Below are 26,102 nucleotides of genomic sequence, written 5' to 3'. Positions count from 1 at the left end.
GCCGAGTCAGGCAGGACAACTCTCAGAAGCTCCAGGAAAGAACTACATGTAACACTACGGCCTAACAGAAGGCGCTACTCCCAAGGCCTGGCAGCCAGTGAGGACCTAACCCGAGGCACTCACTGATTGTTCTGTCGACCAAGTCAAGGCACACGCCCACTACGTCGCCAACCTGCCACTTGTGACCGTAGCTGTCCACAACGTTCGCATAACACTTCTCTTCCTGTGTCACACACAAACGAAAACTCAGGACTGACACTCAAAAAAGAACACAGACCTGCAACATGACAGCTTATTAGAGGGATATTAATCGTCAGTCAAGTGCAGCACACCAAACATCTGCCCCAAGCCCTCAGGTGCCAGAGTGCATGACATTAAGACACATTTCTTTCTGCATTGAGTCAGCAGTTGGTGTGCTGCACTGTACTGAGCAGCATTACACGGGTCTGGAACACAGTGCTGGGTTAGCAGTTTGGCCTCCCTAACGGCCAATGCATCCTGTGGCAGAGCTGTGAAGAATAAACATAAGACAAGTATTAGTGAAGGGCGCCAGGGAGCCTGCACACAAAGGGCGCCACGAGTTTCTCTTGATAGCATGTGTGTGTGTGTTTCTTATGTTCAAACACAAACACCAGTTCCCAGTTTGCAGGTTCGGTGTGCACAAGGAGGCATGTAAATGGTCTTAACATGTAGGGTGTGCGAGTGCAATGCAGAGGGTGGTGGCTGGACGGAGAGACAGCATCGAGCAGGCAACTTACTGATGGTCCTGTCATGGAGATCCAACATCACACCCACAATATCGCCGACCTGGACCCGGCGGCCATAATTCTCCGTCACGGCCATGAAGTTCTTGGTGTGCTTTAAAAATGAAGGTAGTTAAAGCTATGTAGGTGCCAACAAAGAGAGATAGACAGACATAGAGAGAGAGAAAAAGTCATCATGCCAGACCATTAGAAGAGTCACAGAAACGCCCACCTCCCAGGTCTTAGAATCGCCACGACTTGCACAACCACCTGAAACTGAAGCGTCACCTCGGGGCCTGGTTGTAGGTACGCGTAGATCCACGGCCTCACAGGTTGTAGCGATGGTGCTGCCTGATTAACATGGATCAAAGTAACCACAGAGAAGCAGACCCATTAAGATGAGCAGGTGTGTAGACTTACCTGTTGAACTCTGCTTAAATCCACTACAATTTCTGATACATGTAGATGAGCTGCTGTTTTCTACTATTTTATTTGTCTTGGTGCTGGGGCGGAGTTTAAACAGCAGTTCATTTAAAAAAAAGACACGAGTCCTTAAGCTTGGCCCAGCAACATCTTTTTTTTTTTAAATCTATTACTTGTACTTTGATATTGAGGTATGGTTTGCAAGAATTTGAACCCCCATTTAGTAAAGTACAGGTAACTCTTGATTTATGCGAGTTTGGTTTACGCGTTTTTAAAATAACGCGGGGTCCAAAATCCAAATAAATGTTTAATTTACAAGTTTTTTCCACTTATACGTGATATTTTATGGAGTGGCCACCATATGTCTCACGCAACTGGATCGGTACTAACGGTACCAACTATACGGCATGGTGCCGGTATCAGACTGCTCGGTACCAGTACCAATACTAGCCAGTCGCTCATGGTGTCCCTCACTTCATCCTCACACGAGTGAGGCTGAGACTGAGTGCCTGAGTGGATATCTCGGTGATATGGATATTCTCTCTCTCTCTCTCTCTCTCTCTCTCTCTCTCTCTCTCTCTCTCTCTCTCTCTCTCTCTCTCTCTCTCTCTCTCTCTCTCTCTCTCTCTCCACTAAATGAAGTGAATATTTATTTTTTGACAGAAACCTACCTCTTGTTTGCTTTACATTGTTTTTGATTTACGCGACCTCTTCAAGGACTCAATACTCACGTAAATCGAGAGTTACCTGTATTCATTTTCTATTATTTTTTTTATTTCTACATTAGTACTGAGCTATTGTTTATAGAAAAAAAATTATGAACTCAGCTATTACTGGACTCAATAAGTGACCCTCAACATCTGGTCACAACTTGAAGAAATAAGTCCTCTGATTTGAATCTCTATATTTCCTTTCTGCTAAACAAGTGACTCCTGAACAGCTGGTCAAAATAAAAAGGCAGGAGTCCTTAAAGTTGAACTTGAGTGGTATATCAAAAGTACCTAATCCAGTGTAACAATAAGGTACCACTTCTTGACCCCATGTAACAAAATAAGAACTTGACCTCATGTAACAATAAAGGGTATGTACTTGACCTTGTGTAGGAGCAAGGCAAAGTAATTGTCCTTGTTGCTAAGTCTGAGGTGACTGGAATTAAAGGAGAGAAAACTGATACTTACACGGAAGCCGTCAAAGGCCCAGGACTTGTCGTCGCTGCCCAGCTCTTTGCCGGGCTGACTGTTCACCTCCACCCAGCCAATACGCATGGGCCCTGACGTCAGCACCTCCATCTCAAAGTACCACTTGCCCGAAGTGACGGCGTTGGGTTTCTCGAGGCGATAGGTGCGGTGGCCAGTGCCATGCAGATTGTTGGCCTCAGCAGCTGCCGCACCTGCGATAAAAACAGAAATTTAGGATACAATGTGGAAGAAGAATAAACAACAAGAAATATCTATGGCACTATAGAGAGGCCAAGGCAAAAGCCAAACCATGACTACAGTATATAAAAAAATTACTACAACACACTGCTTTATCCTAAAGAAGAGAGAAGGCTTGCCCCAAAACAAAATCAAATCTAGTTCCAAAAGCATTTAGAAAAAGTTAAGTCATAGGTATGAGGAAATATAGAGGGATAAGGCTGTTCTAGGGTTTGTCAGTAAAAGGAATGAGAGAATGAACATAGTGATTAACCTTTGCATCAGGAAGTTGGATGGTATTGAGATATGCTTGAGATGGAATACCACTGGAGCACATACCAGATTCCCTAAGCACCCTCTGGCAACCTAGGTGTGTTGTTACCTTCGGCCTGGTCTCCAGGCGGCGGTTCCAGCAGATAACCGTATACCAGTAGAGTTCGGATGGTCTCGGAGGCTGTGTCGCGGTTGGCCTTCTTGATGGCGTCATCCACATTGAGATAACTAACCAGATGGGGCGAGCGGCGCATGTCTGGGTCTTCATTGAGGCCATAGGTCCACCCTTGCTGAATGCGCTCGCTGGCCCAGATGTTGTGTGTGTTCTCTGCAAGCTGGTCCACCAACTCCTCCAGCTTGGGCGTCAGACTCACCTGCCCCGGAAAAAAATTTGATATGAATACAGGAAACTAACCCAATTCAGCTGCAGCACCAAGAGAAAAGCTACAATCCTGTGTAAGGTAACACACTACAGCTGACATAATCTTACCCAGCAGCAGCACCCACAACCACTCTCAGGGGCTATCCTAACCTCACCTAGCCTCACAGTGAAATCAATGACTACCTTAAATAAGAGCCAGAGTATTTTTTTTCACAAAGCCAGTATAAAATTTCTTGCTGGGCATCTTGAGGGGCTTCTGGACTATAATCTGTTGACATATCATCGAAAATAAGCCCCACTCACACTAGTCCAGCAAGCACTCATCAGATTCAATTGTTCATGAAAGCTTTATTGGGACATGTAGACTGGCTAATGACACAGCAATGAGAAAGGTGAAGGGGAGGAAGTTTGTCATTTGTTGGATTATCACACTTTTCAAGTAAATGGTTCAAAAGAAGTAAGAAGTAGGTAATACTAATGGAAATCTGGAATATTTTCAGTTTACTGTAAAAATAAAACAGCAATGACAGATGAATGAGCTGAAACCATTATTTTTCTTTGTGGTACCTTTTTACTGTCCTTCATCTTCCACCTTTGATTAGATAGTTAGTGTAGCTTGTCACAAACAGCCTCGTAAGGACCAGCAGGTCTGCTGTTGTTTGTTCTTCCTTTGTGTTCCCTCTGCAGTTTCCCCATGCTCTTTCCCTCCTTTCCCCAGGTTATGGCAACTTTAGCCTTCCCCACTTCCCTACTATGAAATTGAAATGCAACAGGACTACATATGGACAAGCTGAAACTTTTCTTTTCATTGACATATGCAACAAAGGAAAGAAAAGACATTAAAAAACGACCTGGCTGGTGGTAAGTTATGTACCTGGGAAAGGTCAAGGGGCTGTGGCTTGTACCCGTTGGACTGCAGGAAGGGGTCATTGGGCAGCCTGAGTGAGCGGATACGACTCGGTGGCTTGTCCAGTGTGATATGGTAACCCAGGGCCAGCACTGTCCTGTACAAATGAGAAAAAAGTAAATAAGAATGAATGAAGAGTAATCACAGGAACACACACACACACACACACACACACAAACATATCTTTAAGACCACTGAAGAAGGACCGAAAGACATATTTTCAAACTCAACCAGAAGCTTAAGTAGATAACATGATGCCTTACTTGACACTTTAATTTGAAGGACTCATCTGAAGCACTTACAAACATGTGACCTTTTCTGATTCGGTGGACAGACTGAAGGAAATATTTCAGTTAATCATTTAGTGACTTAAGTAATAGCACAGCATCTTACTTGAGGGTCTGGAGGGCAAGAGTGGCATCGTATCGTTTTTCGCTGGTCGGCAGCTTTTCGAAGGAGGTGAGGCACGGGTGGTGGAGTCGTAGGTCGTCTCGCCTCTCCGAGTAAGTCCACCCCTGCTCGATCTTGTTCATTGCCCACATCTCATGAATGTTCTCCGCCAACTTGTCCCGCACCTGCTCGATGTACCCTGGCAGCTGGATCTGTGAGAGTGGAAGGGCAGTGACTGTAGGGTATGGTGGAGGGGGAGGATATGTACAAATGTAGATCTGCTGGATATTAGGAGAAAGGCAAGTCTAGTTACATTGTGGGGATAGGAACCTGTGAGGGGAGAGTAAACACTCACGTGATTGGTGTCCACAGGCTTGGGCACGAAGACCAGGTCATCCTGTATTGGCAGTGGCCCCGCCAAGATGCCCTTGTGCTGTTCACCGAAGTAAAAGCATGGGTCGATGGCAAGGGTCTGGCAGGGGCAAGAAAAGGAGACAATGAGGAGCGGTTTGCATTTATTATCATTCCTTCCTCTACTACCAGTACTTGATTGATAATACCCTACCAGTACCACTATATCATAAATGTGTATATGTAATGGGTTGATTTAGATGGAGAGAGGAAATGGAGGTCTGATGAGCACAAAAGGAATATACACTAGATAAGTAAGACTAAGTAATGTAGAACCATCTAAGTAAAACTGTATTGCTTTAATTTATATGAAGCGAGAGAATGTTGTTTCAGTTTTAGCTAGTGATTCTGAAGGGACTAAAGAAAGAGTGGCATGATAGATAGGTGAATAATACAAAGTAGGAAAGGAGAACAAATGTATGAATAATGGTGAATGAGGTAGAATGCAGAATGAAAGATAAGAGTATCAGGTGTTGAATGAAGAATTAAAGATGATGATTAACAAGGAATATAGAAATTGTGGAGATGGAGAAAGAATGAGAGATGTGGAATGTGAGGAGAGACGAATGAAAGTTTTAAATGATGATAAGCGAGATGTAACAAGGAAATGGTAGTGAAGAAGGAGGATGGATGATAAGGAAGGTGAGAGGAGAGATGAGGAGTTTTAGACAGCAATAAGGGAGAAGCAGCAAAAAAAAAATGGAAGTGAGAGAATATAGGTTGTGGAAAGTGAGAGGAGAGATGGAAGAGAGTTTTAAATGGTGATGAGGGAAAAGGAACAAAGGCATACCTGGAAGGGAAGGAGGCACTCGGACACAGTTGAGTGGCCATCCGGCGGCGGGTACTTTAGGCGACCATGCTCTCCTCCCAGCAGGAACCTCGCACTGTAGACAATGGATGAGGTCAGTAAACCGGGTGAGAAGCAAAATATGAAGACAGGACAACACATACACAACCATGACCTATATGCACAAACACCCACACACACACATGTATATGATTCAGGAGGATGGCTGGCATGCTCATGATCCAAACACTGTACATCACAACTAGACAACTAGGCAAACGCAAGTCACTAAGATACATACTCCATCACGTAAAGGTAACCCACTAAAGAGCTGTACACTGGAGCAAATATAACGACAGGACAAGACAACTATGATCCAAACAATATATATATCACAAAGGGACAGCCAAATAAGATGTTGCTCAGATCTACATCACTTAACCATGTCAGTCGTTAATGAGTCGCATCAAAGACAGGATGGAGGCTAGTACGAAAACTTGACACTACAACCTGGACTACAACACACTACATCACCAGGTAAACACACATCACTCAGGCAGGTAACACTTCACCACATCAAGGTAAGTCGCTAACACGCCTACATTTATTACGGCAGAATGAAAGCCAGCAAGAGGACAAGACAACTCAATCGTAACCTAAACCTAATCCAATACACTACATCACCAGGTAAACACACCACCCAGGCAGGTAACACTTCACCACATCCAAGTCGCTAACACTCCTACATTTATGAAGGCGGAATGAAAAGCAGCATGAGGACAAGACAATACAATCGGTCGATCGTAACCTAAACCTCATCCATTACACTCAAGCAATCAAATAAACAAGTCACTCAGGTCTGCAACACTTCACCACATCAAGGTAAGTCACTAAGGAGTCACACCTGAGCTTGGCAGAGGCAGACACGACAGGGAAGAACATGCCGTCCAGGTTGAAGCCCGTAAAGGCGCCGTTCACCTGGCGACCATTCACGTAGAAGGTGATGATGGGCACGGTGAGGTCGAGGGCACAGCCGATAACATCACCCTTCTTGATGAGTGGCTCCGACTCCTGAAGGGAAGAAGGGGAGTGGTAAAGAGGAGGGTGTGAGGGTGTGTGGAGGAGGGGGAAAGGGAAAGATTAGGTTGTGGGTGTGAGAGTGAAGGTAGGAGGAGGATGGGCAAGGATGTTGATGAGGGGAAGAGGGAAGAGTGTGGGGAAGAGGGAGGGGAGAAAAAGATAGGGATGAGGGGAAAGATGATCCCACCTTCAGTGGTCCAGTGTAACATGATTAACTCCTTTAAAAACAAGCTCGATCATCACTTCCTTCAACTTAATATTAACTAGAGTTGAAATGCAGCATTTTGTAGCCATCTGATTAATGTAGAATCACTAAGGTTTAAGGACAGACCACCTAGTCTGGACCATGGGGTCTGTGTGGTCTGATTTTCTATGTAAATCTATGTAAACCCTCACACCCTCAAACTAATCTTTCCCTTTCCCCTACCCCCCTCCCCTCATCATCCTTAATTCCTCTTCTTACCCTCACCCATCCTCAGCCTACCCTTCCCTTCCCTCCTTCGCCATGCACTCACGAGGGGGTTGACGAGGGTGTAGCGGCCGCCGGTCCACAGGAAGGAGCCGTCGAAGCCGTAGGAGTAGAGGTCATCGCCCACGCCGTTGCCGCCCCACTTCTCGCCGCCGCCGGGGTAGCTGACGTAGCCCTTGGTGTTGGCCCAGCCGATGCGGAGGTGCGGCGGCAGGTGGGAAGACTGCTCGATGTGGTCCAGCGTCACCTCGAAGTACCACCGCTGGTAGATGGCGGATCCCTCCACCTGGCCCACGAAGATGTTGGGCCGCGCGCTGATGGGACACAGGGTATATATGAGACACCACAAACCAAGGTCAAGGAGGTCACGAAGAGTATATATGAGGGAGATGCCGGAGGAGAATGGCCGAGACCTGAGAAACAAAAGCATGAGGACAGGGGATGAAAGAAGTTAGTGAACGGATAAACAGCCAAGAGATAATAGGACACGGAAACCTGAGACAGACACAGACAGAAGAGTGGTGGTAAGGAACAAAAAGATAACCGGAGGGAGAGATCGCTGAAAAGGGAGACATGAACAAAGTGAAATATGGGTTAGTAAACAAAAGGCTGAGTGTGGGTCAAGTTTGCTGAATCACCTTATTTTATTCGTTAAATATATCCAACGACTCTATATTTTCCTCTGATTATGACTAATAGTGATAATCCAACAATTCTACAGAGATACACGATATGTAACCACTACAAATTTTTCACTGGGTCTTCCTGAAGGCGGCGCAGCGGGTTCGACTCACCTCGACACATGGTCCACCAGCTGGGTCTGAAGCAGCAGGTTGCGGCCTGGCAGGAGGTAGTCGCAGATATTGTTCTGCGAGGAGCGCACGGCCGTCCCGTTGCCCACACACAGCGAGCAGAGGACGTCCAGCACCTTGGGGTCGCGGCCGTACTTCTCGAGAAGGGCGATGATCACTTTGATGTGCTCCTCCTGGGGGCGTGGAGGGACTTGGAGTCAGGGGTGGGGTGATAAAGGTGATAAGGAAGGTAAAGAATACTAATGGCTATAACGAGAGAAGGATGTCATCAGCAGCAGACATTTTCAGTCCTCTAGCTGTAGCCTTATCCCAATCTATATTTTATGGGACTTTTGCCATCCTCTCAGAAAGGTTCTAATTACCAGATATTCTTTTTTAGCCCCTCCATCATTGATTTCCTGTCCCTTCACTGGAACGGATCACCAGACAGGTGGTAATAGGATGTGCAGCAGCTCGCGGCAGGAACTCACCTTCATCACGTTGAGTGCCTCGGGGGAGTCGACGAGGACGCAGTGCAACACATCCAGCATGCCGGTGCCCTCTCCAGCTGACCCCAAGCGGGAGAACAGCCAGTTTAGGCGGTGGCTGTTGGCGAACTGCGAACAGTTGGTGTGATTGCCCTTGATGACGGCGGCCAGCAGCTGATAGAGGTAACCTGCGGCAGACACAAGACTTAACGAGGCATACCAGATGAAAGTATTTGTTATTGGACTACGTGGCAGGTTATGTAGTACCTATTATCAAGCATCTAACCTCTCCAGGGACATAACACTTCCAACACTACAAAATCTGACTATTAATTACTAGCTCTTATTTGTAGGGGAGGAAGAGAAAGAAAAGATGGAGGAAAAATATATAAAAGAAGAACAAAATTAAAGATGAGACCGAGAACATGGAGGAGAAAGAGGGAGATCAATTAGAACAAGAATATAAGGAGGGAGAGGTGCAGGACGCAGCAGCAAGAGGAGGAAAAAGAGGAAGAACTATTAAAACAGGCTGCACATTGTCAGTAGCCTACTTACCGGAGATGATGTCCCAGTCCTGGCCAGACTCCTCGCCAGCCAGAGCCACCATGAAGCCCTGGGCAGTGATGACGGTGATCTTGTCGATGGCGTCCAGGATCAGGTTGAGGATGCCCTCCTGCTGGAACAAGTCCTGGCGGTTCCTGAGGGCGCGGAGGGACACCTGGCGTTCGTTGTGCTCTGCGGGCGTGGCGGGGGTAGAAAGAAGACATTATGGAGAAAGAAAAGGTGATGGAGGTAAGAAGCGTGGTATGGAGAAGTATCTGCGGGCGTGGCGGGGGGAAAAAGACGACATTATGGAGAAAGGAAAGGTGATGGAGGTAAGAAGCGTGGTATGGAGAAGTATGGGAGAGGAAAAGAAACGTAATATGAAGTAAGGAGAGATAATCCGTATATAAAAGACGTATTACAGAAATTAATCGTGAAGGAAAAGTGCTTAATTGCGTGCGTGTGTGCGTTTGTGCCAGCTCACCAAGGTCATCCTCAGGGTAGGCGAAGTAGTTGATCAGATCCTCGAGGCAGTGAATCATCTCCTTCAGGTTGACCATCTTTAGCAGGATGGAGATGCGGCGAGATGTCTGGATGCTGTCGAGGCCTCTGTCAGGGGAATAGAAAAAAAATGATGGGGCCAGGAGGAGGATGAGGAGGAGGAGTGTTCTGTCTATGCTACACTTCAATATCTTGCTGTTACTATTGTGTTATTTATCTTTGTTAAATCGCATGAATAGGAGGTCTGGGTGCCTTCAATGGCTCTGTGGGACGGGAGAGAGAAAAAAAGATGCTGCTGTAAGGAATCCAGAAAGGAGACCCAACCCTAAGCTATACACTTCAACTTTTTGTTTTTGTTTTAATGTGTGATATTTCTATTAGTTTAACAGTATGAATAGTATATCTAGATACTGTTAATGCCTCAATAATAATAATAATAATAATAATAATAATAATAATAATAATAATAATAATAATAATAATAATAATAATAATAGCCTAATAATAATAAATGTCGGGGGATTTTTTTCTTTGTTTTTTATTAGATTTCGAGCGCACATTTTTTTTCTTCTTCTATTTCCTCACTTTTCTCCCTCTTCTTATTCCTTCCTCCACTCTCTTCAGGTTACAAATTGAGCGATGGAGCATAATAACTGAAGGGTCGAGGCTTGGAAGTGTCACGGTGCGGCAGGCGAAGCTTGGCCACAAAGAAAACAGCTGAGTGGCCTTCACCTGCACGACAGTCCAAGTTAAACGCGGGTTGATGGAGCGTAAAATATGGATGACTTTAATTATCTTTACTGTCCCCCCTGAACCACCTGTAGTTATGGGAATGATCATAAACACGCGGGCCGAGCTGAGTGGTGGATGGCATGGCAATGTGTGTGTCGTTTATCAATGGTTAGGAACAAAAGTGTACATTAATGTTCGTCTCTTTAGGCAGTGTTTATTCTTTTCATAAAATCTTGTATCACGAAAAAGTTGTGTTGCATTCATGTTCGTCTCTGTGGTGTTTATTCTTTCCATAAAATCTTGGACCACGAAAAAGCTGTGATAGGATTAAGATTGAAAAAAAAGTGGTAATTCGTAAAACATTAGGGCTGGTATTACAAGACACATTCGCTTCTCACATCAGCTATTTCTAAAGGTCAAAAGGGGGATCAATCAGGTTCTAATAAGTTTTTTTTTTAAGCTCAGGGTACAGAAGAAGGGTCAAACTACCACCAGGGTCATAAAACTACCCCTGGAAATGCTCACAACTCTTACGAAAGCCTCTTCAATTATGTGTTCTAAGGGGGCGATATATCTTTTAATGCGACCCTAGATCTACTACTCAACTGTCTCACTATTTTTTGGTCAGGATAAACTGGATGAGCATTACGGTACAAAGTATAACACCGCCACTCACTTGATGAACATGTTGAACAGGTGCGAACACTTGCGGATGACGCGGCCGGTGCGGGACTCCTCCTCCTGACTCCTGTAGAAGACCATCCCGTCGTCCATCTTCCCTTCCTCCTGCAGCGTCGCCTGTTTCACCTCCACCTTGCCGACGCCCTTCTTCTTGATCTCAAACGCCTGCCGGGATGCCACAAACGACACATTATAGAGACGGTACCAAGAGATTACCACAACAAAATTATATGCAAACCTAACCTAACCTAACTTTGAACCTTGACCTTGTTGCCAGAGTCGTGCCGAACCTGACCTGACCTGACCTAGCAGCGGGCCCAACACCCACCTTGTACGAAAGCCAGAGTCCAGTGTCGACGTGCTGCATGATGACCGTGGAGTCGCCGTACTTGATGAGCGGGACGCCGATCACCTCCAAGTCCTTGTCCTCGAGAAGCACTTTGTTGTCGTCCTTCTCCTCGCGCAGGTAGAAAGACGTGGCTGCGAGAGTTGCCTCATCCCTGAAGGAGGAGGAGGAGGAGGAGGTTAGAAAAAAAAGAGCGTTCAGGTAAGATACATGTTTTATTTTTTTCGATAGCCATTATAGATTAGAGCGAAAAACCGAGCAGTATCCATGATTCTTTCAGTAACCCCAAACCTCTCATATATAATTTACAACAGAAACAACGGAAGAAGAAGAAGAAGAAGAAGAAGATAAAGGAAAGAAGATGATGAAGATGATATGAAAAATAAAGAAGAACAGGAAGAACAAAAAAGTTAGGCTAATATCAACATCGGAAGAGTCTGGGAAGAAAAAAAAACCCGAAACAAAGAAACGCAAGAATAAAGGAACGAAGAACGAAGGAACGAACTGACGAATGAGATAAGAAAGAAAGGAAGAAAGAAAAGATAGGAAGAGAACAAAAAGACACGAGGGGAGGAAGAAAGAAAGGAAGATATAGGTATAAGGAAGTTAAGAAAGAATTAGAAGGACAAGAACAACACGTTAACAAATCCTTTTTTTTTAACAGCAGAGGAGTCAGTTCAAGGACATAAAAAAAGATAACAAATGTGAAAAAAAAAGCCCGCTACTCACTGCTCCTATAAATTAACTTGTCCTTACCTGTGGAGCAGCACGAGTTCATTCTGGTCCGTGATGCCGAGGTATCTGCCCGTGGTGATGTGTCGGATGCGCATCGGGTGGAACCAGTTGATGTAGCCGCCCGCCCACTTGGTCCTGGCCAGCTCGAGACGCCAGAGGGAGCGGGCCTGAGAGGTGACGGAGCCGCCCTCGTACACCACGATGCTGGGGGGCGCCGTGACAGTGAGTTAGGGTAATAAACACCTCAATATGTTTTCCTGTACTAGGTAGTCTACATATAATACCTTAACGCCCTGATTTTTTTTTTACAACAAAGGAGACAGCTCAAGGGCACAAAAAAAGAAAACAATAATAAAAAAAGCCCGCCACTCGCTGCTCCCAAAAAGAATCCAGAGGTGGCCGAAAGAGGGGTCAATTTCGGGAGGAGAGCTGTCCTGATACCCTCTCCCTTCCTATATAGGCAATTCTCTTTAAGTTCCAACATAAATATCAATCAGTTAGACCCTGCCCTCTCCTTGCTTTGTCTGTAACCACTTTTCCGGATCAATGACTACCACTCTCTGTAAGTAATAGCATGTTGTAAGAATGCCAAGATAAAAATAAATAAATAAAATAAATAAATAGATAAAAAGTGAAGTGTGTGGATTCTACGAGGGTGAAAAATAGTTTAGAGATAGCAATAACTGATATATATTTGCAAGGAAGAGCTTATACATGCATACTGCTGTAATTTTCCTGATGTTCTCTTTTGATATATTGCTAAGTATAATCCTGTGATTTGTACGAATAGCTACATACTTGTTCACTTTCATTACTATCATCGTGAAGGGTTATAAGCCACACGCCTGCCCTTCTTTCTTCTTTTTTTATCCTTCTTTTCCTTTTCTCCCTTACTTTATTTCCTCATACTTTCCATTATCCTAATTTATTTTTCCCTCCTCCACTCATTTATCATTCCGTCACCCCTTCACCCCTCTCCTCCCATCCTCGCTCCTTTGTTCCAGTCCCTCCCTTCCCTCCCTCCCTCCCTCCTGCTGCCGCCTTCCAACCCAGGCACTCACAAGCTATTTTTCCGCCCTCCATTTATCTCTTATTGTGTACCCCTCCTCCCCTCCCTTGATCCCTCTTTGTCCGGTTCCCACTTCTCCCTCCTTCGCTCCCTCCCTTCCTTCTTCCTCTTCCTCCATGCCTTCCTTCCTTCCTGCTTCGTTCCCTACCCACTTCTTCCCCCTCCTTCCATCCCTTCTTCCTTCCGTTCCTACTTCCCCTCCTTCCATCCCTCCCTATTTTGAACCGTTCCTTCTTCTCCCCCTCCTTCCTTCCCTATACCCACTTCTTCCTCTCCCTTCATCCTTCCCTTCTTTTTTTCCTTCCTACTTCTCCCCCTACCTTTATCATACCCGTTCCCTTCCCACTTCCCTCCCTCCCTCCCTTCCACTGCCTGCCTCCACCCCAAACACTCACTTCTGGCCCGGCTGTTCGCTCCACGTGGACGGGATGGAGAGGCACTCGTCCCCGCCATGGAAGAAACGCAACACCTCCCCGCCGAAGACACACGCTGCAGGGACACAGGGGAAAGGCTGTTAATACCACCACAAGCACCATAATCACCACTCCCTCCACCTTACTACCACCATTATTTCCACGATCAGCTCTACCACCATCACCACTATCATCTCTACCGCCACCAATTCTTCTATCTCTACCACCACTTCTACCACCCCCAATACCACTATCTTTACGGCTACCACCTTTACTACCACCATTATTTCCACCATAACCTCTACCACTATCGTTCCTACCATCTCCACCGCCACCAGTACCACCATCACCACCACCACCACTACCACCATAAAGACACAATCACCACCACCTCCACCACTACCAGTTACTACTAAGCAATAATAATTACTACTACTACTATGGGACGTACCGACAAACTTGAGTCTGGAGAGGCCGGTGCCGAAGGGAAGGACGGACCAGTGGGTGACGTGGAAGGAGGCGTTGACGATGCTCTGCTCGTCCTCGCGCGTCGCTTGCTGAGGGAGGGAGGAAGTAGGGCAGTCATGCGAGCACTCGATAACTACCAAAGGACACGTGATGAGGTAAGACTGTCAGGCAGGCACTCAGTAAACACCAAAACAGACGTGAATAAGAAACATCGCGCAACACCACTGGTAGTATTAAGAGACAAGCATTTGTGATCAGATTATGTATCATCTATTTTGGGGGTTTATATCATGGCACAAATTTGGCCCGTCGCTGCTACACGGTAAAGCCACAAATTTGGCCCGTCGCTGCTACCGGGTTAAGAGAAAGAAAATAGATAGACGTGTTTTATATTCATGAACCGACGCCCACATTACAAACTATCATTTCCTTGTCTATTCCCTTGAGATCTGTTCCAATACTAGTTATCTCTTTTGGTAAAGTATGGTGCAAGTATGCCAAGAAATACAATTGGAAGTGAAATATGTAGCCTTCATCAAAGACAAAAAGTTGGTATAACGAATATCTGACATCTTTCAACAAGGAAGAGCTTGGAATATCTCCGTGAGGCCCGAGATTAATGTTTCTGGATATTCTTAATTCTGAAAACACAGGAACACAACATTTTGAATTAGATAAAGTAATTTTAGAAACCAATCTTCCTCCTCACCTTACTCTTCCAATCTTAATTTCTCTCACTCGCTCCTTTCACTATCTAGCTTCTTTCCTTCCCTTAACTCCTGTCCCTACATCCTTATATCCCTTCTTTCATCTGCTCCTCCCTCCCCCCTCTCCCCTTCCCTTCCGGCACTCACCAGGTATCGCTCGGTGGCCACGGAGACGAGGATGAGGTCGTCGCCCACTCGCACCTTCTCGCCCTCAGACCGCTGCTTGCTGGCCGGGTGAATGGTCCACCAACACGACTCCCCTGCGGAACACCAGTTGGAACCCCTCGCTTAGACATACATACATACATACATACTTACATACATACATAAGTTGAGAATAGAATATATGGGGCGGAGAATAAAGAGGGGAGGAGAGGGGAGATAGTGGGTACAACATAATTATAAACGCTCTCTCTCTCTCTCTCTCTCTCTCTCTCTCTCTCTCTCTCTCTCTCTCTCTCTCTCACCCATGGAGTGCTCCTGGAGACCCACATCGAAGGCTAGCTTGTCCCTGGACGAGCTCGTGGACAGGCAGGCGAGGTACTGCGGGAGGCAAGACGTAAATAAGTAACTGAGTAAGTAGGTAGGTAAGTAGTAAGTAAGCAAGTAAGTAAGAAAGCACGTGAAGATTGTAAAGGAAAAGGAAATACGTGAGTGAGTGAGTGAACAAATAAACGAAGGGGCAAGTGAGTGACTGAGTGCAGAAGGAAGGAAAGAAAGAAGGTAGGGAGGAAGAGGAAGATAGAAGGAAGGAAGGAAGGAAGATAGAAGGAAGGAAGGAAGGAAGATAGAAGGAAGGAAGGATGTAAAAAAAAGAAGAAAGGCAGGAAGGAAAGAAAGGAGTGAGTGAAGAAATGACTTAGTGATTGATAGAGTGACTGAGTGATTTAGTGAGTGAGTGAGTTATGAATCAGTTAGTTAGGGAGAGAGGAAGGAAGGCTGGAGAGAACAAAAGAAAAGAAAAAAATATATATAGGAATCAAGAAAGAATGGACATAAAACAAAAGGAAAGAAAAATAAGTAATAACCCGTGACAGCAGCGAACAACAGCAAAGATAAAGGAAAACAACAAACAACAAGAACAACAACAACACCAATCACATAAAATAAAGATACACGCAATTCTCTTCGGAAACTCCCTTGCGTCGCCTCCTTCAAGGGCGGAATCCAGCAAACAAATCATCGTATCTTATTCTTTTTAGAGTGATACCCGCGAGCTGATGCGGATATAACCCTTCATTTGTTTTTTGTGCATGCAAGACGAAGAGGGTTTGGAAGTGGAAGAGGAACAACGAGGAATAAAAGTGGAGGATAAGATATAGTGTGGAAGCTGCAAGAAAGTGGGAAAAGAGGTGGAGATGAGAGAGAAGCGAGTTTGAGTAGTGGAGATTGAATGAAAGTGGAGCGAGAGTGTAGAATAGACGATTGAAAGTGAAACAGGAATGACGAAAAAAGTGGAACAGATGACAGTGTGGGAAGCTGCAATATAAATCTAAGTGGAAAAAGGAGGTGGAGATGAGATAAAAGGAACCGTGCGGATGATGGAGATTGAAGAAAAGTGGAGAGATAGAGAGAGGAAGCAGAAAAGACGATTGAAAGTGGAACAGGAATGATGCAAAAAAAAAAAAAGAAAAAAAAAAGAGTGGAACAGACGACAGTGAGGGAAGCTGCAAGGAAATGGGAAAAAGGTGGAGATGAGATAAAAGCGAATGTGTGAATGGTGGAGAGAGAGAGAGAGAGAGAGAGAGAGAGAGAGAGAGAGAGAGAGAGAGAGAGAGAGAGAAAGAGAAATGGAGACAGACGAGAGTGGAGTAGGAAAGAGAGAGAGAGAGAGAAAGAGAGAGAGAGAACTGAGAGAGAGAGAGAGAGGGAAGTGGAAGTCAATACGAGAATAAAAGATAACAAGAGTAGACACCGTACGTGAAAGTGGAGGAAAAAAATAAAGTGAAAGTGGAATACAAAATAAAAGTGATCGAGAAGCTGAAAAAGTGGAGAAAGTGGAAAAAATAAACAGCTGGACAGGATGGAAGGAAAACTGTTGGGAGCGAAAGGAGAAAGTGGAGACAAGACCGAAGAAAGAAAAATAAGAAAAGGAAGAAAAATAAGAAAAAAACCAGGTGTGAGAGAAGACAGCAACAGGGAACAGCCGGCGCGTGAAGTGACAGCAGGAAAATGGAGCAGAAACGATGACGAAGAGGAAGGCAAAAATGAAGTTAAGTGAGGTGTCGAGAGGGATGTGACAGCGAAGAGTATAGCGAAATGAAGAGGAAAGAGGAGACAGGTGCAGGGACAGCTGTGGAGGGGGTGAGGGAGGGCAAGAAGATGGATGTAGAAGAAATGAAGAGTAAAATGTTTGAAGTGAACGGAGGAAAAGAACGAAGGTAAGGAAGAAGGGGATGAAGGAACGAAGGATAAATGAAAGGGATAAGAAGATGGGGTCGTAAAGGAATGGTTGTAGAAGAAATGAAGAGTAAAATGTTTGAAGTGGAAAGTGTTGAGTGAGTAGAGGAGGTAGGAAAGAAAGAAGATAGGGAAGAAGGGGATGAACGAACGAAGGAAAAAAGCTACGTAAGGGATGAGTGTCGTAAAGGAATGGATATGGGAGAAATAAGTTGTAAAATGTTTGAAGTGGAAAGTGATGAGTGAGTATAAAATGAAGGAAGGAAAGAAGGTAGGGAGAAAGGGGATCGAAGTAGGATGGAAAGAAAGAAAGAAAGAAGTAAGGAAAAAAAGACATGAAGGAAAATAAAAAGTGGGAAAGTGAATGATTTTTTTTATTTTTGTTTTTTATTGATTGTGTGATTCAGGCAGTGAGTGAGCGAGGTAATGAGTAGTGTTGCAAGATAACTTTACTCAGAGCATTGCATATATCGACTTCAGACCCAATGCTATCGTACCCAAACCAATAACGAAAGTCAGTTATTTAAAGTTACTGATAAAACCATTGATTATAGATGTCTGCGTTGTTTTTTTGCAATAGATATGGGTCAGAAATCGGAAAATACAATGTGATGAGTACGATAATGTGCTTGATAATATGATGAGTGCGATAATATGATGAGTGCGATAATGTGATGAGTGCGATAATGTGATGAGTGTGATAATATGATGAGTACGAGAATGTGATGAGTGCGATAATGTGATGAGTGTGATAATATGCTAAGTACGAGAATGTGATGAGTGCGATAATGTGATGAGTGTGATAATATGATGAGTACGATAATGTGATGGGTGCGATAATGTGATGAGTGTGATAATATGATGAGTACGATAATGTGATGAGTACGATAGTGTGATGAGTACATTAAACGCTGGTAATAGTAAAGGGACACATACATAACACAGCCACTCACCATCATCGAGTTCATGTGCCTGAGGAGAACCGCGTTGCCATACAGGAGCGTCCGATGCCCTGACCCGGTGCCTTTGCCCTGTGGGGGAGGAAGGGGAAGAGAAGACGATGAGGCGCCGAGGAGGGTCAAGACGCCAGCCCTCCCGCCTCCCAGCGCCGCTACGCACCTCCTACGATAACTGACACACCTTCAGCAGACAGATAACAAGAGTGGCTACCCTGGGAAAGTTATTATGATGTCTGCGTGAGCTTTTATAAGATACCTGGGGGCCTGTGATGCTGTGATAAGAGGGAGATTTGCATGATGAGGTTACTTTCGTCGGGGGGATGGGAGGGACAGAGGAGGCTCAAGGAGGGAGGCTTAATGTAAACAGTAACGCGAGCCTATCCATGGACTCTGACGCTTTCATAAACACATTACTTAAGGAGATTATTTTACCGAGACGGACATTAAAGTTTGAGTTAATGGTCATCATGAATCACGTGGGGGAGTAGCGTGCTTGAGGAGGAGGGAAGGGACACAGAGGAGAGCAGAGGAAAGGGAAGGGAGTGAGGAAGGAAACAACATAACGGAACACCCTAAACGAAACAGATAACAAGGGGCGAAAAAAGAGCAAAAAATCATAACCCCAAAAGATGAGAACAATGGAAAACAGTGCAAACGAAAGTCAAGACAGGCAGTTACGTGGAGAGGGGGCTTAATAAGGGGGTGGGGTGCGTCCCTTAGGGGAGACTCGCCCTCTTTGGGAAGGAGGGGGACGGGGCCCGGGCAGGAAGCAGGCACTCTGAGGGAGCCAATATTCGGGGAGCGCCTCGCGGGGGAGCGGTAAAGTGCCGCGTCTGACGTTAACTGCAGGGCGCCGTTCCTCCGCCGCCATTAAGGATGCAGAAGGCAAATGAACGCTGTTTTTTCAAGTTGCATCTGGCGCGGCGTGACTGAATTATAAAGTCCGGCACTTGAACAACACCCCAGGGAGGACCGTCGGCGTAAGGGAAGAGGAAGGGGGTGGGGGTTGAAAGACGCCCTCCGCCAGCCACTCCACAACCTCCGCCCTCCTCCACGCTGTCGAGTTCCCTGGCTAATACTCACTCCCCTTACCCTCCCTCGCTTCCTTCCTTAGCACCGACTATTCATGACTCACTCCGCGACAACAATACATAAACTTTAGTGCTTCCCCCTTGACGGTACAACACAAAGGTCTTCCTCCTCCACATCGCCATCCTAAAGAAAGCTTGATTATGACCTCTACTGAAAAGTATGTGGACAGGAATATATTTTCCCCTGAACAGAAAGGTAGACCTACATTGTTCTTTCCCATGTTTTACGCCACACCGTCTTCCCACGGGCGAATTGTTTGAGGCCGCTGGTCGACAGTGTACTGTACAGTGGAGTCCTAAGAGAAAGTGATCTAAATTCTGTAAAGAAAATCAGACGTCTCACTACGGAAAGACAAACAGAAGGCTTGGTTAAGGCTGCTGGTAACAGTATCAACAGATACAGTGGTGTCCTAAGAGGAAATGGTCCAAAGTCTACAAGAGAAACACCGCCTCTCACTACGAAAAGCAAAACATTAGTCGTCTGAACAACAGCTGTTTAGTAGTAATGGTCGAGAGCCGTAGCTAAATATTCTTCCTTGGAACACGGCAGTGCATCCTCAGGCGTGGCGGAGAGCCATGCAGAGGCTTCCAGACAGGAGACACGCAGTTTCCGCCCCGAGAGCTGCTCCGGGAGGCGTCGATGCGAGGCTCGGGGCTCGGACGGCTGGGGCACAGACTCATCACCTTCCTCTTTTTACGATAAGAGAGGCAGAGCGAGTGGTAAACAAAAGCTACATACAAATGTTTGAAACACTTTCCTTCTACGAAACGAATACAGGAGATGCCGAAAGAATGATCAGCATTGGTTCAAGAGGCATCCTGAGGCTTCAAGTTCCCTTTCTTTACAGTGAGGGGAACAAGGCAAGGACTCGGTAAAAGCCATGAAGGAATCCCCGCAACACGCTGCTTTAACAATGTAAATCGGCAGTGGTCCCAAAGTTTATAATTAAAGCCGAGAGGCGTCTATAAAATCCCTTCTGGATACCCTCCTTATTCCATGGACGAGAAGTTAATGACGGTCCAGGAGGGGAAGGCTGTCGAGGGGACCTGACTCGGTATTACAAATGTGTGTTCCTTGCTCGTTACTGACGGCGATGAATAGACGTGCAGAGGCTGCGGGTCACTGTCTTAATGAAAGGGAACCACAACAGAGACGAGCAGCGTACGGCCACACCCGCACACACACTCACTCCCCCCCACACAGCCACACCCACACACCCACCCACCCACACCCACACCCACACACACACCCACCCACACCCACACACCCACCCACCCACATCCACACACACACCCACGCACACCCACACTCACGCATTTCACATGTGATATGCATGAGTGAATGGACCTCAGCAGCCGCCGCCATTCCAGTATGACTACAACCACAAATTGAAACCATCGTCAATACAAAGCTTCATTAAAGAGTGGAAGAAAATTGCTTTGCGTGAAAGTATCCATGTCATTATTTTTTTATTCTCTTACTGATTTCGAAATGACGTATTTTTTGGATCTCTCTCTCTCTCTCTCTCTCTCTCTCTCTCTCTCTCTCATCAAAAGCAGCTTCAAGGGTCTTCCTTCACCCGCCGCACCGTCACGAATCGCGTCAAAGAACGTCATTCCACTGAACACTCCGCGCTCTGCCGAGAATTTTCACTTTGGCGTTAAAAGTGTCATCAGATCCCTCACCACTCCCCGGAGTCTGAGTGCCCAGCCGACCTCTTGGCCCCGCCGAGCCGCGCGTCGCTCACCCGCGCCGAGGAGCTCCTGAGAGGCATGGCGGTGTGCGAGGTCCTTCGTGGTCAGGTTTCTCCGCACCCGGCTCCCCGGCAGCATCAAGGAATATATTTAGTACAGGTCTGTCTTCGTCAAAATGTCTACAGGGTAAGATTAATTAAGGTGTATTTTGTTTACCTCCGTCTTCACTCTCAAGCGTGGACACGACTGACTACCATTTAGCGCGTGCTTTACGGGGACTAAATCAGCAAAGTTTAGACTACGAAATTCGTGCAGGTCCTGTGCATGACCTGCCCGGGAAGGGAGGGATATGGGGGTGGGATCTGCCCGGCACCTCCCCCCGCCCTGGGGATGACAGGCTTTCATGGGAGGTGGGAGGGAGGGCGGGGTGAGGCGGGGGCGGATCCCCTGGCCCAGGGCCTCCGGGCAGGAAGGTCTCAAACTACTGCTACGGTGTAGGGCTAAGGTCGGTACTGTGGCTTGAGTATAATTCCGTGTTAGTCAGTGACGGAGGCAGATGGTGAGCGAGGCAGGGCGTCCCGCTAATGCTCTGTCTACTTACAACGTTCCCCTGCTCCTGAAAAGTAACAAAAATGTTCATGTGAGAGCTGGCCGGGCCTGGCGACCCCAGGGCAGTGTCGTGCCACCACAGGCGGGGCTCTACAGCTAAGGTTACTGTCTTTGCTGCCTGCCTGCTTCACTTACTGCTAAACCAGTGCATGCTGAAGCTGGTGGTGGTGGTGGTGCTGCTGATGATGATAATAATTACAAAAAAATAGTGGGTAAGGAAACCAGCTGACTTATCATTTTGATGGTCTCATGTTTTGTTAGTGTTACACGTGATCAGTTGTCAATCGTGACCCGACAGCGAGGCTACACGAATCAGTGTGGTGGTGGCAGAGGCGATCAGGAGGTGCCTGGGCCTCGGCCAACACCTTTGGCACTCACACAAACTCGTCTCTGAACAGTCACCACCCTGGCATCCTGCAGCAGCAGCACCGCCACCACAAACACCTCCAGGTGCATCAGCGTCTCCTTGAAGAGCAGCCGACAGTCAGCCTTGCATGTGGCTTACTCTAAACACTAGTTTGTCTACCTGACCACGTCACCCCTGCAGTCACTACCTGCCTCCCGTCCCCCTGGTCAACCCCGCCCCGGCACCCTGGCCTAAAGCTCCTGCCAGCCAGCTGTTCCTCTGCCTCGCCGCCTCCACAAGCACCGCCTCGCGCCCTTCGCAGCTCCTGCACCAGCCGCCCATTCATCAGCCTTAATTGGCCACACGGGTAATGGCCATCCTGACGCAGCAGCAACACTCGGCTCTCCAAGCACCACACACTCGGTCCTCATTACACCGAGGGAACCTTCCTCACATCCTCATGTCTTCCAGACCACGGGTGCAGGACTCTAGATGTACACCCGGGAGGCCTGCAGTGTGTTCAGGGGTCAGTAGCTCCCGTTCCCCCTGGTGAAGGCCGCGGTGGCTGCCGGCCAGCACCGCGCCACCTGCATGTGACAGGTGGCCAGGTGCGGCGGCGGGTCACCTTACCGCCAGCCCCTCGTTCCTCATGTCATTATCGCTGCCTTCCCAGACTCTAACGCTCCTGGCACGGCTATATAAATGTGTGTGTGTGTGTGTGTGTGTGTGTGTGTGTGTGTGTGTGTGTGTGTGTGTGTGTGTCATGAGGCTGTGGGGGCTGTTTTTCCACAGTTCTTCAAGCTTACATTGTTCACGCAACCCAATGAACGATGCATCTCTATCCCTGCAGGTCGCGTTTGTGGTGTTTTAGCCTGAGTCACATTATTAGTACAGCGTTAATAAAGAGTGTTCCTGGAGTTTGTCTTAGAGGCGGCTGCGCTGGCACACTGTTTAGAGGACTTTATAGAGGTTTTGTTTAAACCGTTCACCTTATAATTCAGAGTTTAATGCTCTCACTAGCACTGACACTGCCGCTACCTCTGCTACTGGTACTGCTATTGCCTCTGCCATTGCTGTTATTGCTACCTCTACCAGTTACGGTTACTACTGCCATCACTACCTCTACCATTATCTGCTGATACTACTACTACCACTACTACTACTACCACTACTACTACTATTACTACTACAACTACTACTACCACTACCACTACTATTACTACTACTACTACTACTACTACTACTACTACTACTACTACTACTACTACTACTTTATAGTACAAATACCACGTGACAACTTATACTAAACCCAAATTCACCACAACCATCACCTTCTTACTTACTGCAATCACTTATATTACCACAAAAAAAACATATATATCGTGTTACTTATTCTTTGCAGCACAGCAACACACATATATTGTAAAACTAACCGTCTATTACGTGCAAACACCACTACCACCAACATCACCACTGTCACATCTACTACAGTCGCTACATAGTAACTATTACACACACCGTAGAAGGGAAACAAAAGAACATCAGTAAGATAGTATACACTTAAACACGGACACTGACAGACAGCATGGCATAACATAGACATAAGACAGTACAACAATGGTGATAATGGGTTTATGTACCGTGCAGACCTGTGCATATTGGTTCCTGTGTGAAGAGGAACCGAGAAGTAGCTAGAGTAGTAATAGTATAGGAAGTAGCTCTATAAGTTCCTCGGTGTAATAATGCATGGGAACTGTTAACATTTATATACCATTACAAATATCTATGACTTGTAGAAATTAGTGAACAATCCCTAATACTCTGAGAAGGGACGAAGGGGGAAAGAGGGGCCGAAGGAGGGGAATAGACAGGACACCATTTTACCTCTTCGCTGGCGGCCGCGGTGACCAGCTCCTGCAGGGCGCGGACGGACAGGGCCTGCTCGATGAGGAAGACGCCCTGGCATAGGTCCGGAGGGTTGTTCTGTCGGGTAGAGGGACACACACACACCGCCGTCAGGCATGGAAGAGAAAAACTAAATGTGTGAACGTAATAATAAGAAAACAATGACATGTAGAAGTTGCTGAGTTAATTAAATAAGATCTACTGTGTTATAGGCCTACTCGTATTTTCTTAGTAATAGAGAGGAAGAGGAGGAGGAGCAAGAAGAGGAAGAGAAAGAGAAAGAAGAGAGGAGGAAGAGGAAGAGCAACAAGAGGAATGAGTGGAGGACAATCAGGAAGAGGAAGAGAACGATAAGAAGGAAGAGGTGGAGGAGGAGGAGGAGCAAGAAGAGGAACGAGAGGAGGAAAAGCAGGAAGAGGAAGAGAAAGAGAAGAAGGAAGAGGGGGAGGAGGAGGAGGAGCAAGAAGAGGAACGAGAGGAGGAAAAGCAGGAAGAGGAAGAGAAAGAGAAGAAGGAAGAGAAGGAGGAGGAGGAGGCGCAAGAAGAGGAACGAGAGGAGGAAAAGCAGGAAGAGGAAGAGAAAGAGAAGAAGGAAGAGGGGGAGGAGGAGGAGGAGCAAGAAGAGGAACGAGAGGAGGAAAAGCAGGAAGAGGAAGAGAAAGAGAAGAAGGAAGAGGAGGAAGAGGAAGAGCAAGAAGAGGAATGAGAGGAGGACAAACAGGAAGAGGAAGAAAAAGAGAAGAAGGAAGAGGAGGAAGAGGAAGAGGAGCAAGAAAAGGAACGAGAGGAGGAAAAACAGGAAGAGGAAGAGAAAGAGAAGAAGGAAGAGGAGGAAGAGGAAGAGCAAGAAGAGGAATGAGAGGAGGACAAACAGGAAGACGAAGAAAAAGAGAAGAAGGAAGAGGAGGAGGAGGAGGAGGAAGATGAGGACGAGGAAAGTGAACGTTAGAAGCAGAAATATGAAAAAAGGGAAAAATAGAGAAACAAAGAGAGAAAGAGAGAAAAGTCAATAAACAGAGAGAGAGAGAGAGAGAGAGAGAGAGAGAGAGAGAGAGAGAGAGAGAGAGAGAGAGAGAGAGAGAGAGAGAGAGAGAGAGAGAGAGAGAGAGAGAGAGAGAGAGAGAGAGAGAGAGAGAGAGAGAGAGAGAGAGAGAGAGAGAGAGAGAGAGAGAGAGAGAGAGAGAGAGAGAGAGAGAGAGAGAGAGAGAGAGAGAGAGAGAGAGAGAGAGAGAGAGAGAGAGAGAGAGAGAGAGAGAGAGAGAGAGAGAGAGAGAGTCTTCTTCCTCTCCCTTTCCTGGTATTTATCTATTTTATCCTCTATTTCTTTTGTTATTTCTATCTTGTCTTACCTTTTTTTTTCCTTTCTCATTTTCTCTCATTTCTTGTCTCATCACCTTTCCTTCTTTCTTTTCGTTTCCTGTCATTGATATCATCCTTGCACTTTCTCTATCTATCTATCTATCTATCTCTCCATTCATCTTTACTATTTGATATTATATTCAAATTCATCTAACCAAGTCCATTTTCATTTACGCTTTCCTTTCTCCATTTTCTTTCATCGATGCTCCACCTTCTATTATCTGTTCTACCTTTAACATATCCATCTATTATTCCTACACTCTTTTCATCATCGTCTCGTCTTTCTACCGTTTCTTTCACCTCCTCTCCTCCTTTACCGTACTCCATTCCATTCTCAATCATCCTGGCATCCACCTTCTAATTTTTAACCTCCTATCTCCTTTTTACTTACTTTCTCCAGCTTCCTACACCATCTTCCCTGTCTTGTCTCCCATTCTCCACATCTTACCTGATTTTAGTATACCTTCCACAAGCCTGTTTACTTTTTTCCCATTTTCCTTTCCCACCTTCAGCCCGCCTTCTTTCCCGGCGATGCATTCTTACCTTGTCGCCAATATTCTCCATTCTCTTTCATTCTTTTGTCAACACTATTTTCTCTTTCTCCATTTTCTCGCGCCCCGCCACCTCCCCTCCGGTGCGTTCCTCTTACCTTGTCAGCGATGTTCTCGAGGAAGCAGGTCCTGTTACCGAAGCCCTCCGCGGCGAGACACACGCGGTCTCCGATGGCCGTGCTGGAGAGGCACACCATGTCCTCCTGCGGGGCGAGACAAAGGGGACAGGTGTTAGGAAAGGTGGTGGTGGTGGTGGTGTTTGTTTGCTTGTTTGTTTGTGTGTGTAGGTGAGGGAGGCAGGTGTGTGTCCAGAGAATGTGACACGTGTAGAGCATTTCGTTTAGCATAATTACGATAAACATATAAATGTATACATAAATACTTACATGCATACATACATACATTTATATATACAAACAGACACATACACATT

The 26,102-nt window shown here is 46.2% G+C and overlaps 1 protein-coding gene across 13 annotated transcripts in view; it reads right to left on the bottom strand.

The window, feature by feature from the left end:
- LOC127001574 (ryanodine receptor-like) overlaps positions 1 to 26,102 on the bottom strand; it is a 183,658-nt gene that overhangs the window by 78,391 nt on the left and 79,165 nt on the right. For 10 of the 13 annotated variants that reach the window (XM_050866342.1, XM_050866344.1, XM_050866345.1 and 7 more), the window contains exons 2-25: positions 25,768 to 25,872; positions 23,739 to 23,837; positions 21,501 to 21,515; positions 18,108 to 18,185; positions 15,222 to 15,297; positions 14,902 to 15,014; positions 14,031 to 14,136; positions 13,562 to 13,655; positions 12,119 to 12,301; positions 11,345 to 11,516; positions 11,012 to 11,181; positions 9,587 to 9,711; positions 9,115 to 9,294; positions 8,563 to 8,747; positions 8,075 to 8,265; positions 7,327 to 7,594; positions 6,636 to 6,802; positions 5,735 to 5,828; positions 4,889 to 5,005; positions 4,537 to 4,745; positions 4,111 to 4,240; positions 2,964 to 3,228; positions 2,345 to 2,556; positions 124 to 223 (exon numbers count right to left, since the gene is read on the bottom strand). In XM_050866342.1, coding sequence (XP_050722299.1) covers positions 124 to 223; positions 2,345 to 2,556; positions 2,964 to 3,228; positions 4,111 to 4,240; positions 4,537 to 4,745; positions 4,889 to 5,005; positions 5,735 to 5,828; positions 6,636 to 6,802; positions 7,327 to 7,594; positions 8,075 to 8,265; positions 8,563 to 8,747; positions 9,115 to 9,294; positions 9,587 to 9,711; positions 11,012 to 11,181; positions 11,345 to 11,516; positions 12,119 to 12,301; positions 13,562 to 13,655; positions 14,031 to 14,136; positions 14,902 to 15,014; positions 15,222 to 15,297; positions 18,108 to 18,185; positions 21,501 to 21,515; positions 23,739 to 23,837; positions 25,768 to 25,872 — 3,454 coding nt within the window. Of the gene's footprint in view, positions 1 to 123; positions 224 to 758; positions 859 to 2,344; positions 2,557 to 2,963; positions 3,229 to 4,110; positions 4,241 to 4,536; positions 4,746 to 4,888; positions 5,006 to 5,734; positions 5,829 to 6,635; positions 6,803 to 7,326; positions 7,595 to 8,074; positions 8,266 to 8,562; positions 8,748 to 9,114; positions 9,295 to 9,586; positions 9,712 to 11,011; positions 11,182 to 11,344; positions 11,517 to 12,118; positions 12,302 to 13,561; positions 13,656 to 14,030; positions 14,137 to 14,901; positions 15,015 to 15,221; positions 15,298 to 18,107; positions 18,186 to 21,500; positions 21,516 to 23,738; positions 23,838 to 25,767; positions 25,873 to 26,102 lie in introns of all 13 variants that reach the window. The other 3 variants (XM_050866334.1, XM_050866346.1, XM_050866338.1) reach the window with 2 other exon arrangements.

The sequence above is a fragment of the Eriocheir sinensis genome, chromosome 21, assembly GCF_024679095.1.
Source record: "Eriocheir sinensis breed Jianghai 21 chromosome 21, ASM2467909v1, whole genome shotgun sequence".
In the NCBI taxonomy this organism is placed as follows: domain Eukaryota; kingdom Metazoa; phylum Arthropoda; class Malacostraca; order Decapoda; family Varunidae; genus Eriocheir; species Eriocheir sinensis.
Note: the sequence above shows the minus strand (reverse complement) of the source record. Positions and strands in the feature narration are given on the sequence as shown.